The sequence below is a fragment of the Choristoneura fumiferana genome, chromosome Z (assembly GCF_025370935.1).
Source record: "Choristoneura fumiferana chromosome Z, NRCan_CFum_1, whole genome shotgun sequence".
In the NCBI taxonomy this organism is placed as follows: Eukaryota; Metazoa; Arthropoda; class Insecta; order Lepidoptera; family Tortricidae; genus Choristoneura; species Choristoneura fumiferana.
This window is the reverse complement of record NC_133472.1, coordinates 16,056,042-16,075,345: the sequence shown is the minus strand read 5'-3', so window position 1 is coordinate 16,075,345 and position 19,304 is coordinate 16,056,042. Positions and strand designations below refer to the sequence as shown.

The following is a 19,304-nucleotide window of genomic DNA, read 5'->3' as shown; positions in this document are numbered from 1 at the left end:
AACTAGTAAGTACCTACCTATTAAAATATAATCCTACTTAATATTATAAGGGGCTGTTTCACCATCCATTGATTAGTGTTAACTGGCGGTTAGGTGTGATGCCGTCTCTATTTGTTTTGTTGGAATAGACGAAGACGGCATCACATTTAACCGTCGGTTAACGCTAATCAATGGATGGTGAAACAGCCCCTAAATGTGGAAAGTTTGTGAGTGCGTGAGTGAGTGAGTATGTTTGTTACTTCTTCACGCTGAAACGACTGGACGGATTTGGATGAAATTTGACTAAAAGTTAGTTTATAACCTGGATTAAATAGTATACTTTTTATCACGATATTCCCACGGGATAGGGATAAAATCTCGAAATAACAACCGCTGGGCTTAGAGTCATGAAATTTGGCATGTAGATAGTTGGACGTCTGGAATAACACGGGCGACTTTTTGACCCGATATTTCCACGGGATACCTACCTAGAGATAAAATCTTAAATAACAACCGCTGGGCTTAGAGCCATGAAATTTAGTATGTAGGTAGCTGGACCTCTGGAATAACACATAGGCTACTTTTTATCCCGATATTCCCACGGGATAGGAGGGATAAATCTCGAAATAATAACCGCTGGGCTTAGAGTCATGAAATTTGGTATGTAGGTAGCTGTACGTCTGGAATAACACATAAGCGACTTTTTGACCCGATATTTTCTACGGGATACCTATAGGGATAAAATGTCGAAATAACAACCGCTGGGCTTAAAGCCATGAAATTTGGTATGTAGGTAGCTGGACCTCTGGAATAACATATAGGCTACTTTTATCCCGATATTTCCATGGGATAGGGATAAAATCTCGAAATAATAACCGCTGAGCTTAGAGTCATGAAATTTGGTATGTAGGTAGCCGGACGTCTGGAATACCTACACATAAGCTACTTTTTATCCCGATATTCCCACGGGATAGTATTGTAACTAAGGGACCCCATACATCATGTATTATTATTATTACTATTATTTAGATTTTTTTTCTATAATTGTTTACTATAGTTTTTAAGTATTTTATTTTGAAAAAAAAAATGACTTTCTGCCAAGGTTCTTGCGGCGCATTCTTCTTGGCAATGATGGTCTTTCCGAAAGCGCTGGTAGTTTAAAAAATGACGTATAAAAGTGCCCATTGCGGCCTATTTACTGAATAAATGATTTGAATTTGGATAGGATTTTTTTTTTAAATTTCAGCACTGGGTTTAGAGTCTTGAATTTTGTACAGTTATTCACAACACAACCTCAATGAAGACCACGATATAAATTTTGGAATTTTCCAGGGGAATTTTGTAAAATCCCGAAAATTTTAATTGCAACTACCAGACCGAATAGTTTACGCGTGCGAAGCCGCGGGTAAAAGCTAGTCTATACATATACAAAATGCTTTGTCCTGTATGACTGACTGACGGATCAACGCACAGCCTAAACCGCTGATCGTAGAGACCTGAAACTTGGATGATGTGTTCTTTGTATGACGTAGGCATCCAATAAGAAAGGATTTTCCGAAGTTCTATTCCTAAGGGGGTGAAAAAGGGGGACGAAGTTTGTATGAGACAGCGTGATTCCTTGGTCCAATCTACTTCAAATCTTGCATAAACATTCTTTAACAGAATTGATGGAAGACGTGTTTCATATTTTATTGAAATTCAGTCCCTAAAGCATTTAAAAAGGGGTAGAAAGTTATTTTGGGATTGATTTGCTTCAATTTTTAGAAAAAAATATAGCTCCATCGATACTATCGATGATTCCGCCAATGTCGAGGTTGAAAAAGACACTATCGGTTGGCCGTTGTACGGTAGCTCCGGTGGTCAGTACTCGGATGAGAACCTAAAATAAACAACACAAACATAAATTTTGTTAAACTACCTACAAATATAGTTTGTTAATTTTTATAAACTTAAATAATACATTAATAAGACGGGTATGTGCTAGAGCAAGAAGGAAATTTATGTTTACGGGGCGAGGGAATCGGGGAGGGAGGAGGTCATATAAGGGAGTGGTTATTTTGGAGCAATGAAAGAACAAGTGCTCGAGGGTGCCCTCGTCCATGCCACATTAACACATGGAATGGTCTCGGACCCGTATTTTGGCAAGGAATACTGGGGGAGCAAACATGTCCCAAACGTAAGCGGATAATAGTGGACGTGATATCTTTGGGGATTGTTCTGGATATGAAGAACCACGGCTTAGTGGGCAGCTCTGGTTGAAGTATCCCATAATGTTTGGCTACACGAAGGCGAGCAACCTGCCAGTTAGCGTTCCAGGCATCACGCATTTGTGGTAAAGCGAGCGCTCTCGCATCGCGTGGGAAACACTGCTTGTATTTGTCAGAACCTAATTCAATGGCCTCTTTAGCACACAAGTCTGCAGCTTCGTTACCTTTTATGCCACTGTGACCCGGGATCCAAGCAAGAACTACCTTTTGGTTTTGGAGGTGGCATTTGTGAAGGCTTTCTTTTATCTGAAGCGTGATGCAGAAATTCTCCTTAGCGTGGAATGGACGCTTTACAATATCCTGCAGGCAACTTAAGGAGTCAGAGAGGATGAGGGATTTCGGAATTTTATGAGAGTGGATAAAAAGGATGGCTTCGAGCAGGGCAACTGCCTCCCCGGAAAAAAACAGAATTAACAGGAGAAAGCTTAAAATTTAAAATTATTTTATATTTAGGGATCCACACGGCGGCACCCACCGGGCCGTCCTCCCGTAGTTTTGACGCATCGGTAAATAATAAAAGGTAATCCGACCAATTTTCTCCGATCACTCTATTGAAGCTACAGTCAGCATTGATCTGATTTTTTTTAATGCCAAGGCTGAGAAGGACATTTGGCTGGAAGACTAAGCTATTGTAGTCTGTTTCATAGAGTGGATTTTTATAGCTTTGGAATAGAGGAACAGGAAGGTCTTTTACTTTTTGAAAGCTGTTTACAAGCAACGGTTTAACTTTATGGGACCAATAAGGAGAAGAAGAAACGAACTGCGAAAGGGACTCAACGATGGGAAGTAAGGGATGGGAGGAAATTTGAAGAGATTTTAGCAAGAAGCGATCTGCTAGAAATTGTCTCCGGAGGTGGTAAGGCGGATCCAGACATTCAATTTGTAGGGCTTTTGTTGGGGAGGATTTCATTGCACCCGTAATTATCCTGAGGCATCTAGCCTGTATCCTGTCTAATTTGGCCAACGCCAACTTGCTACAGGGCTCCAGAAGGAAGCTTCCGTAATCAAAATGGCTCCTAATGATCGCGTTATAAAGAAGCTTCTGGCTGTACGGGTGAGAGCCCCACCTGACACCAGATAGTGCACGCAGGATATTAATGTTTCTTTCGGCTTTTTGGCAAATGTAATTTAGATGATCGATTCCTGATAGTTTAGAGTCCAAAATAATACCTAAAAATTTTACTTTTTCCTGGGTTACAATTGGGTGTGCGTCAACTAGGATGTCTGCATCTGGGACGGCTCTTTTGCGGGTGAAAACGACGGCACTACTTTTTTCTGGGGAGAGAGAAAGACCGTGGTCGCTGAGCCAGGCATCTAGATAGTAGAGGGCAGAGTTGAGGGAGTTGGAAGATTCTGTTACAGATTTTGAAGATGTATATAGGGCAATGTCGTCGGCATATTGGAGAATTTTGCAGAAGCAGTTGACTGAGGTGTCCAGGTCAGCAGTATACAAGCTGTAGAGAAGAGGGCTAAGAACTGACCCCTGCGGAAGCCCCTTCCACACGAAGTGAGGAGGGGTTAACTTCCCGCCATGCCGGACACAAATGGATCGACCCATGAACATATTGCAAACAATGTTAATAATCCTCGCCGGGATACTCAGCTTGAGCATTTTCTGCCTGAGTATTGGAAGATCCACATTGTCATATGCCGCTTTAACATCCAAGAAGACGCCAACCAAATTTTCGCCACGGGAGAAAGCAATTCGGAGAAGGCATAATTAATTATGTTTGAAAACCCGAAACCCAATACGATTTTGTTCAAAAAAGGTTGAACACACTAAAAGCTTGGTGCGATGCAAATAAACGTCTATATAAAGTCACCGTACTATACGTACATACACCCATGAATTTGACTTTGACTATCCCCGTATATCCAGTATCGTCATAATAGGTACCTAAGGTACACAGTACAAATAAATCTTAAGGGCTGTTGCAGTAAAGTAGGTACTAGAAACTTCATAAACATTTCTAAATTAAAAAAAAATTGCCAGCAAATATCTGTCACTCCCACTCATGTCACTCGTCGTTAACTTTACACTAGACAGTTAGGTACCTATTATTCGTAAATAGTAAGCTAATGAATAAAACACACTTACTACACACCACAGATTTCTTGTGAGGCTCCCAGCCTATTCGATTCAAAATTCTGATCCACTTATCTTTGATCATTGGGTTGACAGGAAACCTGGAAGTTTTTTTTTCAAGTATTTCTACCTATTTGCGGTTCCAAAGATACAGCTCTGCGACAGACGCACAGACAGACAGACAGACAGACAGAGGAGGCTTAGTAATAGGGTCCCGTTTGGCACCATTTGGGTACGGAAACCTAAAAAAAAAAACAGTGAATTTTTGAATGAAAACAAAGAGTTATTAGTTTATTTTTTGTTTTAGTTGTGCGCGTCTTGCAGCAGCCGCTGAGTCGCGTTGCTCCGAAGACGAAGGGCTACGTTAGCACGAAACATGTCGAGCTATATAAACTCGATTTAAGACGTGAGTTATCCGGGTCAAAATTTTAATATGAGTCGCACGGTAGTTTCATATTCAAAATTATTTTATTTACTTAAAATCATTAAACGCTCAAAGTTAAGTTATTTTACTTTTATTTTCTCAAATCTTTAAATCGGAGAAAAGCAGCTACAAATTTTAGTACAAAACTTTATTGGAAGAATATCGATATAGGTATCGATAAAAAATAAACAAACTACGCCGTAAGTGCTTAAGTTCACGGATACAATATATTTTTATTTGACACAATTATTAGAAACCAAGCCATATTTATAAAATAGACTGTTTACCGCTTCATATTAGCATATTAATAAGTAAATTTGAGAATAGGTACATTCAATGAAAATAAGAGCTATGAAAATGGTACTTGTAACAATCATATTTACCTGCGAAATGTATGTTTATTTGGGTTATTGCAGTAGCTTGTATCACAACACAACACAGAACACGACACCATTCTGGAATCCTACCGCTGTATGAAAAAAATCGAAAGGATTGCAGAAATAAACACAAAACAAATACGACGAAAATTTTGACTGGAGGCTAAAGGAGGCTAACTGATTCAAAACGGGTCATGCTGTCATTTTGATTTTAACTCTTTCCCACACATAGCTTATGCCGTAAGGATCGGTTTCTTCACACGCACCAATGTTGGTCTATTTACGCTAGTAATATTATTAAGTAGTGTATGTTTTTGTGTGTTTGTATGTTTGTGTGTTTGTATGTTTGTCCGTCTTTACGTCGAAACGGAGCGACGGATCGATGTGATTTTTGGCATAGAGATAGTTAATGGGCCAGAGAGTGATATAGGCTATACTTTTAATCCCGGAAAAATGCACAGGCAAAGCCGCGGGCAAAAGCCAGTATAGTATAATATGCTGAGGGGTGTCCTTCTTTTGTATCAACTACCTACCTACATTCATGCATATGTTTATGGTTTTAAAATTTAGTTGTATTATTTTAGTTGTTCAAAATATATTTTTTTTATTGTGAGAGGGAGGCTAACGAGCAAGCGCGTCATCTGATGGGAAATGAACACCACTACCCATGAGTACAACTCCTCAAGGAGAGTCACTGGTCCGTTGCCTAATATGTTCTATTCTATTCTATTCTATTCTATTCTAAATAAGCAATGAAAAATATTAGGTACTTTCTGTACATTTTTAATTGATAGTTATGCTAAAATACGTACTTAGTAAGCACATAAATAATATTATTTGTGAACTCAATTACAACTACCTAGGTATATTTATTAAGAAATATGTAATTATATAAATATTTGAACTTTTAATAAATACTTTGATATTAATACACTCTAACAAAAAACTTAGTAGTAAATATTATTTATTACTCCTAAAAATAAACAGTCTGCATTAAATTAATAATAATAATGGTCACATCGTACTACATTTATAACCATTTCTATAACATGCGAATTAATGTAGTGTGAAGGTAATCAACTAATATTTGTATTTTATTTTTCGGTTCGTATTTTATTACATTTTAAGGTGTGCAGGCAACTCCGTAGCAGACCTAAAGCAAGCAACATGTTACCCAAGGTCAATAAAATAGTATTTTTGCAACACTTGACTTGAATTAAAAAAAAACTTTTGTATTAATTTTGGTAGGTGGGCCAATCAACTATTTTACCGACACTTTGGGCGTCTCCTGCGTTACCAAAAAATCGTACTTCCAACAAGATATATCACGGTTATTAAAGTTACGGTATTAAATTTAGTTAAAAAATAATTAATTACAGAAAAAAACATGTTTAGGTATACTTACAAAAATCTGCAATTGTTTGAAAAATGTCGCGGACAGGTTAGTGTGGGTAAAAAAAGTTGATTGGCCCAGGTATCAGAAAAATGGTACCACGGACCCAAGTGATTGATGCCAGTCGAGCTATTTCGCGTATCATAAACACGTCCTAAGTCTTATTTTTATATCAAAGTTAAGTTTACATAAACCAAGTCAGTCATCACAAATTTGGGGTTGGATTCTCATAGGTACCTACATTTTACCGTACTTAAAATATCAACCACTTCAATATAGGTCCGGCCTTGGTTCATGCGCCAACACATAGTCATTTCACGAATATGCCTGTGACACTTGCAATTATAGCTCTTATAGATAGAGTAAATTCAAAAAGTCGATAAATCTTTTTTACGAAGGTTTACGTACTGTGACAAGATCATTATAAAACGACTCTACCATAATTAAGAATGCTGGCTACTGCAGTTATAATTAGTCACTTACGAAGAACAAACAATATAAGCAAATAAGCACGTCAAAAACGAGAGCATAAAGCTATTGAAGTGTCTTCCAGCGCTGTTTCCGCACACCATCCGCCGGGAGGCCACGGAGAGATTTTTGTTCTGCAGCAGACTGTGCACCGACTCTACCTCCCAGCGGGTCATGCCGCGAGGGTCCCGCGAGAACAATACGGAGTACAACTCTGCTGACTTCCCGTTCGTGGCTTCCTGGCAGAAGTTCAGCACCAGGTGATCGTTCACTGCCTTCAGCACTTGCACTACGCCAGAAAACTGCTTGTACGAATTACGTTGCGACATTGTACCTGTAATAGGAATACCGTTAAGGGGTAAACTTCTTACAATACTATATCAGAGACTATGAACTAAACACCAATTAAGCTCATCCCAAGAAAAATATACGGGTAAACTAAAGTAACTTTGTTTATGCAGATACGGCCGTAGACCTCTAGGCTCAGGGTTTTGGGAGTTCAATCAAACCCAAGCCGCCCCTGAATATTTCAAAACATTTACAGTAGGTAATGTTTAATTTATTGTTCTAATTTCTTGTACATATCCAGAAAAAAGTTAACTGCTTTCGTATAAGTAATATATTCCGATAAGCAGGCGTGCCAAGTTTTTAAAATTTAAAAGTGGTATATTTAGTAGGTACCTACCTAGTTAAGTTTTTGTTTTCTTGGGCTGAATACAATAGTATATTTTTTATCGAGGGAATAAAATAAGCCAATATATACCCGAGGTGGTTAGCCACCCGAGCTCTAGCGAGGGTGTCTATTTATCCTAGGGTTTATATTGACTTTCAGTTTTGAGGTGAAAACTCTATTTTTCACTTCGAATGCGAGAAAAAAATAGTCATTAATCGTTTATGATTTACGCTCTACAACAATTTCAAAGTTTTCGCGGTAAGTATTTTTTTCCAACCAGACACAGATAATATAACAAAATCGCATCGGCGAAATGAATCATACACAAACTTGAATAAATAGAATGGCGCCACCTTCTATGCGGAAAAAGCATAGAACTAAGACCACGTAGACAAAGAACGTAACATTTTCGTCATGAAAATGGTCCACACACAATCTTATTTTATGCCAAAAACGTACTGGCTGTTTGAGTTTAGCTAAGTCACTCAAAGTAAAGTAAAAAAATAATTACTTTTACTCCCTAGGGACTAAAGTACTCACTTTGTTCCCGCCTCGTAAGGCTATATTGACCTACTTTTAGAGCATGGGCGTTAGCAAAAGATTTTTTCCGTTTCGTATTAATTTTAGATTGTATAGGAATCATACACACTTTAATCTAAGTCTAGGTGGCCAGGTACTGCTTTGTTTTAGAATATTATCTAAGTACCTTACCTACCTAATTGCAGTTAGATTAGGTCTCTCAGTCACGTAGTACGAGTAGGTGCAGGATTTACGCACACCACAGATACGCTGAATTGCATTTCCATAATACCTATTGCACATACAATATACTAGCACTTGCTCACGTTTTTCAAAAATCCGCAGAGCAAACAAAATAAATGCATGCGCACATAAATATAGTATACCACAGACAAAATTTAGGTATTTATTATATAATAATTCCCTATATGAAATATAAAATTGTTATCTGAGCACCTATGAATACTATTTATTGAAATTGTTTTTGAAAAGGCGTAGCAATAAAGCAAATCGACACCATAATCTTATATTTGTAAAAAAATCGCTAAGTTTCAAAGTTACTAAATATATTTATAATATTTAATTGGAATTGAGTTTAGGTTAATAATTAAATATCTAAATTCGACCTCTTCCTCGATTTCGCACTTGCATTTAACCACACAAAAAGTAGGGTGTTTGACATCATTTGCCAGTAATTTCAAGACACAGAGCTATATTACAAAATATTTTTTTCTTAATCTATTTTCCCGCCATTCTCATTTTATTGTGCAACCATACCGCTTCTTTCCCGCACTAGAGACTTGAGTGCACAGATAAATTAAATGTAAATGGCAGCCAGCCTTTTTCTAGATGTGCACTCAGTTTCAGTGCCGTGTCGCTTTTGCCTGACAAAACATTAATTAGACAGGTGCACGATAAAATGAGAATGGCCGTTTCCATTACCTGTAAATTTATTTTTTAGTGTCCATTTTAGAAATAAATACATATAGGTACAGTTAGTGAATTATCCCTTAAATAGGTTCACGTGATGCTCGGTGATACAAATAAAACGTATAACGTAATACGGAATCCTAAAAATCATCAATATTCTGGTGAAAACATATTATATGACGTCATAGTACGAGTATTTACATGACAGATCTCTTTGTCTAAATGATAATTTAAACGCCCATATTATCGTAATTTTTTAGACTTTTATAAACTCAAGAGTTACAATAATAACCGCCACCGGGTTGTTGAAGGAACACCCGGTTTTTCAAACAAGAGACGTAAATAAAAAAAATGCTTGCATTTTACCTATTGACTATATTGACGTCTCAGTTCACACAACCAAACACAATACTATACAATCGCACTTTGAGGCCTCAAAATAGTTATTTATTTGATTGATGGTTTCACAACAGCTTATTGCCACTCTGCTTTAAAACAAAGGGTGGCAAAAAAATGTCCTTGTAACTTTTTCTAATTTACTTGCTGCAGATGATTATTATTCAGAAAAATGAATAGGTAAGTAACTGTACCACTACCATGAGTTTACAGTGACCGTACTACGCCGAATTATTTGTAGAGGCGCTGTACAATTCTCCATACAAATAATTTACGCCGTCGCTATCGAGTACGGTCACTGTAAACTCATGGTAGTGGTACTGAACGAAATTAAGGCTACGTACGCTAGGTAAATTATCGATCCTTAGAACAAAACTCGGTGATGCATGTGTTTTAATCCCATTTTCGTATTTGGTAGGTAGCAGAAGTAGATAAGATACAGTTTTATTTATTTGTACAACAATTTATCAACTTCTGCACGTATCATATATTTTTTCATGGTTTAAAAACTAAAAAACACGCTATAATGGTAAGCCTGCCTAACTGCGCCATCATCAGACATTTGTAGGAAGGACTACAGAACCCTAAAAAGTGGGTGCAAATCAAGTTAAAAGATTCTGTAACATTATGTATGTTACCTAGATTAGATTGATTATTCGATTGATTAGACCATTTCTGGATGGAGCCTTTGTTATCTGTATAGATACGAGTAAATACGTAGGTACTGTAAGAACACACACTAATCACACAAACCTATCTATCATCACCGCACACTACACTGACGCGTTTCGAACTCAACCAAAGCTCATCTTCAGAGCAACACAACCGTTCAACATGCTACCAGATGTTACATCTGGTGTGTTGGTGGTCATAGATGGATTTGTGTGATTTGTGTGTGTTCTTACAGTGTGGAAGTGAAAACACATTTCTTGCATAAACGTAGCTATCATAAGGTCGCAGGTGAGTAATTGTTCCATAACCAAATAACCGTGTTTCATTTTTAACACCAAGTATCAAAATAATATGAGTGCCGTATTGCCTCGGGGTGGTCTATCGTCCTACACAACCAAAACGTAATATCTAGAATATCAGTGACATTAAATTTGAACCTTAATACTATGATGATACCGTTTGTTTTTCAATATGAATGTTGTAGCGGCACGTGCTAACTCGGTAGCTAGCGGCTTTGCGATAATAGAGGCAATGGCCTTTGTTTGAAAGATTAAGGGCTCGAAGCGAAAAATTCACCTGGGAAGATTTACACTATATTAATTAATTTCCACAATTGTCATATTTTCATATTTTTTGAACTGTTTGGAAGATGGGGGGGGGGGGGAGATAGTTTCTGCAATTTCAGTGATTATTTGCGACAATGTTGACTTAGGGACATTAAAGTCGTTTGAAAGGTGTTATCGCGTCACACGTTTATTTTTATTATTTAACACCCAAACTAAGTAGCGACTAATCCTTGTCGTTCCGTCCCTCTGACGCTTATACTATTTAATACGAGAGTGAAAGGGACGGTACGATACGAACTTCGGTTTTCGAATTTCGGAGTAGGCCCTCAGCGCTCACCGTTCTGTCCCTCAAAAGCCTGCCAGTAGCCGGCGGAGTCGTTGGTGAAGTAGAGCGAGTACTCGATGGTATCGCCCTCCTCGTCCCACAGCAGCCGCAGGTGCCGGTATCGCTGCCGGAAGCGCGCATTTAGCGCCTCCACGTGGTGCAACTGCCTGTTCGTGATGAGCTGGAAACAAAAAATTGGAAAATTTTGGAAATTCGTTTTATTTTAGAAATAATTTTACAGATAGGTAAAATTCAATACATAAACTTAAAGCTAAAGGCCCCCCTGTTTCCAAAGACACAACGAACCATAGTAAATTCTGTTGTAATGCACTTTTGCTATCCGTATTACGACCTTCCTAAAACCTTCAAACTACACTTAAGATTGCAGTAAGCTCATTATGTAGGTACAAGTAGGTACAACATATAGTACTAAAAATTAGTGATGTAACGAATATTCGCATTCGCATTCGCATTCGCGAATATTCGCATATTTTTCCGTATTCGCATTCGCAAAATTTCCGCGAATGTTTTGCGAATATGAATATCAGAAAAAATACAATTATTAGATAAAAGATAGGTTAATAAAATCGATTTTTATGTTTTTATAGGTACAAAAAAAATACTTAGTCTCATAATCACATTATCAGTCTTCACTTAATCTTTGGTATTATTTATTTATTTACTTTGCGATGCGTTCGTATAAACTGGGTAATTCTCGGAACAAAGTACAAACGGAACGCACTTCGTTCGAACGAGACTGCCATAGACAATTTGGCGCCAAAACGAAAAACTGAATATTCGCATTCACATTCGCATTCGCGAATGTTCAAAAAATGACATTCGTTACATCACTACTAAAAATACCTAAAACTTTAAAAATATTATTCTGACTGCAGAGAATAAGTATCTATATCAATTGAAATTAAATAAAATTTTGTAATATCTAACTGGCATTACAAAATTTACAAAATTATAACATGACACTTATTAAAAATAAGAATTGGATCAACACATGTCGGGTCACGCGCGGTGTAGGATTCCGTCCGGACTAATATGCGGCAAATAATCAATATTAAGTTTTGATCGACTATTACTCGTTAACCTGATTATATTTTTCCTTATAAATTCCTATATATCATCATGATTTATCAAGATTTTTCAAACCAACACTTCAGCTTGTGAAAGGGGTAGGAGGGCACTTCCCTCTAACACTATTACCTCTCTATTCTGCGCTCTAACAGAAATTGTATGTACGGGTGTGTTCCCAAGAGTTCTATTGACAGTACTATAATAGGGTTCTAAAATAGTACTGGCAATGGAACATACCTATGTTTGTACCTACTTTAAGCCTGTTTTGCAAACGGATCCAAGAAATTACAAACATAAAATGATTTTTGAAAAACCTGTCCAACTATATCCCACACTATGAGTTTAGGCAAGAAAAAAATTACCCCACTTCGTGTACGGGAGGTCCCGTCTTTTTTTTTTATTTTACTTTACCACTTTGTTAGCGTGGTTAAAGTATTTAGCTCGTACAAACTTACTACTTTTTAGCACTAGCAGTCTCAAAGCTAATCCGCGGACGGACGGAGTTGAGCGCATCAGTGTAAACTATGCCGGAGCATTGCGTACAAAGTGGGTTAGTCAGTTTAACCTTTTCAATGTCATTGATAGTCTGAGTCACACAACTACGTAATTTGCGTAGGAGTTTGGGTCCTGGCACTCTTGCTTAGTCCGGGTCAAAATTAATTGTTCCAATAAATAACATTAAACAGGCAAGCATACGTTGTACATAATATTCTACTCAATACCGTCTCTGCTGCTTGTAAATCCTCATACTTAATTCTAGACTGTACTAATAACTGAACAAATAAATTACGGCTCAAAATTAAGTAATTCCCAGGTATTTACCTTAAGATCAACAACAGGAAGAAGATTATTTTCAGCTAAGCTCTTTGTTATTGAAAGAGCGACTTTATTTTTTGTTATTTTATAAGCCAATCAACTAAGCTTTTAAGTAAGGCTTATGCTAAGAATTTCATCGTAAAAACAATGGAGAAATAATTGTTGAAGGAGTTCTCAAGTGTCTAACGAAAATAAATATTAGCCAATTAAAATAAAAAAATATTATTTTTTCCAATTTATATGACACAGGCTTGTCTGGAAATAAAACTTCTTAAGTGCCTATTTCTTTTTGAGACTCAATTGGCCAATTACGTACCAATCGTATTGTAGGTACATTACATATGCACGTAATTAGAGAGTAAAAAATAGTACTAGTACATTACCTTGTTTCCATTCACATGACATGCTTAGAATTTTATTTTTTATAATTATTACTAATCATATTACCTTTGACGATTTCAATACAAATTCTTATAACTGACATTTATGTAAATTATAATGTAATGATGTATTGAATGAATAAATAAACTAAACTAAACTAAGGGTCCAGATCAGTGAAATGAAGTTTGTAGTTATGTGACGCATACATTTTTCCTGCACGATGTTATTAAATAATGAGGCCGGTGTAGGTAGAGAGCGACTCTCCGAAGCGGGGAAGCGTCGTATCGGAAGCAGGGTGTTGATTACCCAAATCACCCGGATGAAGAAGCATTTTGTATCAGCACCACGTATCGGGAGTTCGAACATATACGATACACGATAGGGAACTCGAATTTGATATAGAATAAGAAGTATGTACATCTATATATAAAATTCTAAACTGACTGACTGTTGATAGACCTAGAGACTTGAAATTTTGCACATAGATACCTTATACAATGTAGGCACCCATTAAGGAAGGATTTTTGGAAATTCCCACGGGAACGGGAAAAAACGGGATTTATATATTCAGTTCAACGGAATCCTGCGAACTATAAATACTAGACTCTTCAAATTTGGAACAGAAGTAGGTGATTATAATTGTATAAAACAGGTTTAAGAATTTTCGAAAATTCCTACAGAAAGGAAAAAGTGGATTTATATTCAGACGGACTCGATGAAACTATAAGGTTCCGTTTTTGCCATTTTGGCTACAAAAATTGACTTTAGCAAGTTATTCACGAGCACCCGATGTCTAGACAAAACTACTGTGTCCGATATTTCGACAACTGCTGTGGACAACTGCAACTCCGTGGAAATAGCGAGCGGGTGTTTTCAATTCAATCCCGCAATATGCCTGAAGTTAAACAGTTTACAAAATTAGTAGTAATTATTTAAACCTTAGTAGTTACTACTACTAAGTTAGGCTTAAAAAAATTCGTTGCCTTGCTGCAGGTACTTAAGCTAAGCAATTTTCTATTAAACATCTAACAACAGATACAAAATTGAAGTTTCCATCTATCTGCTTCAAAAAAAATTGTACTTTTTATCGTAGTTATGTCAAATAACGTCATAGTCAACGCCAGATCTCTCTTTCTACCTAATTGAAATATAAAACGTTCCCTTCCTATTTTATTAAGATATTAGAAAAATGCTACCTTAACTTGGTTTGTCATCAATCTTTACCTACTAATATTATAAAAGCAAATGTGAGTATCTTCATTTGTGTTAAATGCTTAAAGTAGACAACCGGTCCTGTACCCTTAGTGTAATTTTTTGGTTACAAAATACGTCTCGATCGCGTTCGCGTAAAATCTCAATTTGTATGGAAACACGAACATCGCAAACGTTCCGCTAGAGGCGCTGTTCGTGTTTCCATACAAATTGAGATTTTACGCGAACGCGATCGAGACGTATTTTGTAACCGAAAACTTACGCTAAGGGCACTGATGAAATTTGGTATGGAAATAGTTTGAGACCCTGAGAAGGACGTTGGATAGTTTAATTCCAAAAAAACTGTATACCGCCCGGGACGGTAAAAAAAACAAATTCTTCGCAGACTAAGTTGCATCTAGGCAACCGCTAGTAATATTATTTGAACAAACAAAAAAAATGCTTGCGTATTCTTTATTGCGACCGCTGCGTAGTGAGTCATCGCAAGCTGCATGGTCACACTAGGAACATACCTTGTGCAAGGTCCGCCGGGATTGCTACCACCATCTTGCTCTCTAATCCTGCCGTGAAGCAGCAGTGCTTGCACTGTTGTGTTTCGGCGTGGAGAGTAAGACAGTCGGTGAAATTACTGGCACTGGAGGTATCCCATATTAGGCCTCTAGGTTGGCAACGCATCTGCAATACTCCTGGTGTTGCAGATGTTTATGGGCGGTGGTGATCTCTTACCACCAGGAGACCCACTTGCTCGTTTGTCATCCAGTAGAATAAAAAAAATATGTCAGATCGATAGTGCCATAATTTCAATTTGTAAAAGTGTCACTGGGGTAAACAAATATTTTATGGAGCGACTTCCGCATGGACGTTTTTGGTAGCAATCTCCTTGTAGTTCTCCACATTTTTAATTTATGGTACCTAGACGTTTTTTATTACCTATAATTGCACCTCAAAAAATTCTTACTATACAACGAAAATATTTTGTCCTTAAAAAAATTAATAAGTAAAGAGTGTACACACATACTTTTTTAAGTTTAAGTTTAATTTTTAAACCTAATTGATTATTATAAGTATGTGGATAAAAATAAAGTTGCACCAGTAACGCAGATCAATGGTTGAATAATCCTGTATGTTAGTATAAAATTTTGTTAGTACAAAGATAAACATGTCAAATGCGTGTATAGGGATCAATCACGTATGAAATCTAATGAGTGGATACGTGTTTAGGGTTCCCATCTGGCCGGATATATCGGAAAATAACCAGTTTTTCACAGTCTCCGTCCATCTATTTAGATTTATTTTCAATTTGCACTAATCTATATATAATGAAACTGTAACTGGTCGATGCCTGTATGTTGAAAGTCATTTAAAAAACTGTTACTGGATATTTACTATTATATGAGCGCAATAGGACCAATAACCATGATTTTAAGATTTATTGTCTCTATGTCTGTGCGTTTAGATATTCCCGCTGATCTCAAGAACGGCTTAACCAGTACCAGTATTTATCATCAATCATACCAACCTCGAAATATTCCCATATCTTGACAACCGGACACTTGTTAATGACAATAACTCCTTCTCTCGATAAATGCATATATATTTCGAGCGCCTTCCACGTCCCTAGTACTTCACTAATATTCATTTGATCATAATAATGTTGATTGTGGCAGGACACACTACTAGTTTCGTTTAAATCGCGTCCGTCAGTAGCAAAAGTTAACAATGCGTTAAGCAATACAAAACGTACTTGAAATGGACTAATTAGTTTCATTGTTTATTGATACACCATATATAGTTATAAAACTGTTTTGTTTTTAAAGGTCTGCGTTCGCGAAAATATATCTTGTTTAACTGATCGACGTCTACTGACAGTCGATGCGCGCGCGCTTGCCTCTTGCGTTGGACGCAATCATTTGACCCCGCGGTTAAATACAAATAGAAGTACCATTTTAATTTCTGGCACTACTTTCTGAACTATATGCTTCATTCCAGATGGAAGGAGACCGATTGCAAATAAGTAATGGCTTTGTTGGTGGAGTAGTGAGTAGGTCCTATGTCGTCCAATTTTGTTGGATAACAAGGATACGTTGAAATGTAATTTGTATCTAGATTTTAAGTATTTACTAAGCAAAAATAGTTAAATTGGAAATCAAGTATTATATATGTTATGGACCAAGCGATTAATAAGGGCATTATGAATAATGACAAGCTATACCGGGCAAAGTGATAATTATTATCTAAACTTGATTATTTATCACATTGTCCGGGCATTATGAATATTGCTACATGATCGTTGGGAAATTTCTGATTCATTCAATCGGAAAGTTAGGTGCGACGACGAGCGCAGCGAGGAGCATGTTAGGTTCAACTGTGACCATAAATTTAATTTAAATTAAATTCTACCATTAAAATAACTTACTTTACAGATTTTAATAGATGTTTATAGATTCAATAAATTTTACATAAAGATAAAAAAAGTAGTAATGAGACCTGTTTTTTTTTACTTTGCCCAATAGGGGAAAGATATTAATAATAATAATAATTTATTTATTAATGTATAATGCTCGGGCAATGTAATTAATTGAATATATTGGTCATTTTACATAATGCCCGGGCATTATGAAAAATGTCCGATTTATCACTTGGTCCACAACATATATACCTTCTAGCATTAACCTACCTACCGTAATAAATTTTGTTCAAAACCACTCCGTGAAAGTATTGATGGCTTATTCCTTGCGTCTGTACGGCATTGCGTTATAAAAAATAAAATATATTTTTGATATAAAATTTCGTGAAAACAAATATCCCTTTTGCGAAACAAATCCATAAAATCAAAATATTTAGTACATAAAAAGAATATTTTATTTGTTGTATAATAGTAGGTATTTCACTTTCTGAAGTCTATACAACCAATAAAGAGAGTTGCCTCGTCGCATGATCAAGATGTGAATGAATCCTAATTGTCTTTGTTAGGCTATTTCGCCGCAGCCGCAGCTCGGGTAAAATGCACGCAGACATGATAATGATAACCCGAGCTTGTCTCCTACGATCAAAGTAAACAAACAATTCATTTGGGGTTTATTATTGGAATAAAATTACGTGTTTGCATTGTTCAACAATGAACATACTCGTTAATACCACCTGGACATGACATTCGTTGCTGTCAATGAATTGGTCTTAGCTAAGTTTCAAGAACCTTTTACAACATTGACTGTGTACCTACCTACACGTACTCGTAGTACGAATGGTCATTTAAAAAAGTAAGAGTAGGCACGATACTGTACCTAACATTTGCATTAGAGATAAAGCTGATAAAGGTCATAAGCTAATTATTATCATAAAAATATTCGTTATTTAAACATCATCACCATTTTATGTTTAGGTAAGAAAAACAAATCAAATTTATTTTAAAACATTGGCAACATATCTAAACAAAAATATAGCAGGTTCTTGATAGTGTTACAGTTATGAGACGTCATTAAATAATTTGATTATTTCCGATGTAAAAAAAAATTAAATCGTGAATCGCCATTTCGATTTAGGTAATTAAATTTTTCGAGCTCGGCAGCGGTAAATTTTTAGACAACAATTTCAAATATGTTTAAATTTCTCACCTCGTCCTTTGGCTCTGATATGTGTATGACGATGCAAGTTCTGCCATAGTCCACCCTGGAATCCCCGGCCAAGTGCTGAACTAGCTCTACTCCGTACCATATTCCCATCAGGCGGTCCACCCAGATCCCGGTTTGAGGCACCCTGTTAATACAATAGTCCCTGTTGTTCCTAACAAACGGTAATTCATAGGAACTTAGCCCCTGTCCGAAATTTTGGCCAGGATTTTGTCCGTAACCTTGCCCGTAGCTTTGCCCGTAGCCAGCCGCATATCGCGGCGTGTTGTACCCGTTTTGGTAATAAGCATTGTCTGAGACAGGGCTGTTGATCATGCTGTTGTATCTGGACGTAGAAGACTGCACGTTATAATTTGGGTACCGAGTACCTTCCGGCAAGGAAGCGAGATCTTCATAATTCAGGTGTTTTTGATATTGATTGTAGCCGTTTAAAGATGTGTACGCCGGATACCCACTGGTGCTCTCATCGTAGCGCTGATAACTTGCACAGTTACCGATGCGAAATAATACACTCAATATTATAAATACAATGTACATTTTTCGAAATAATTCGTTAAAATTCGTTGAGTGACCCACGTCGCGTGATACTTAGTGGTCTATAATGTGTGACTACTTGAGACAGTCCACGAAGTAGGATGTAAATTAACTAAGATTGATAACATTCGTGGGCGGAGCTAATAGTGGGAGAGATAACTACCAGCCGCTGCTGTGCACAGGATGTCCATTAGATATATAGCCTTTTCATCTCTCATACTCGGAAAGTGCAGCAAATCATATCCAACGTACAGGTGCAAAAGTATAGATATTTTGCACACAATAACCAGTCAAGTATGTGTCTGGTCACGCGCAGTGTAGGGTTCCGTATACACTCCGTGTTTAAAAAAACCTTCGGATTTTAGAAGCATGCTTCGGGTATAGACGATGACACGCGATCGTGATATGCGGTTCTGTTCTGTTATCAACTTGCAAAATTTTTCAAAGTTACCGTGAAAAGTTATGTAAAGAAATAACCATCAGTACAAAATAAACCTTATAGTAATAATATTACGCTTCTTTATCTTTTTCTAATATTAACACAATATGACTTTTTGTCATGACACAA

The 19,304-nt window shown here is 36.9% G+C and overlaps 1 protein-coding gene across 1 annotated transcript; it reads right to left on the bottom strand.

Annotated features, from left to right (window-relative positions):
* Window positions 1-5,906: 5,906 nt before the first annotated feature.
* LOC141429380 (uncharacterized) lies at window positions 5,907-18,874 on the bottom strand. Its single transcript, XM_074089678.1, has 3 exons — window positions 18,188-18,874; window positions 11,088-11,256; window positions 5,907-7,328 (listed from the first exon to the last, which is right to left on the bottom strand). The coding sequence occupies exons 1-3, from the start codon at window positions 18,737-18,739 to the stop codon at window positions 7,006-7,008; spliced, it is 1,044 nt and encodes a 347-aa protein (XP_073945779.1). The 5' UTR covers window positions 18,740-18,874; the 3' UTR covers window positions 5,907-7,005.
* Between the last annotated feature and the right edge of the window lie 430 nt (window positions 18,875-19,304).

What these genes read in the sequence shown, in the direction of transcription:
- LOC141429380 (XM_074089678.1), bottom strand. Translation starts at nt 18,739, where the DNA reads ATGTACATTGTATTTATAATATTGAGTGTATTATTTCGCATCGGTAAC. An exon ending in TATCAGAGCCAAAGGACGAG is followed by an intron (nt 11,257 to 18,187) that starts GTGAGAAATTTA and finishes TTTTGTTTCCAG; the next exon opens with CTCATCACGAACAGGCAGTT. An exon ending in GGCTTTTGAGGGACAGAACG is followed by an intron (nt 7,329 to 11,087) that starts GTGAGCGCTGAG and finishes TTCCTATTACAG; the next exon opens with GTACAATGTCGCAACGTAAT.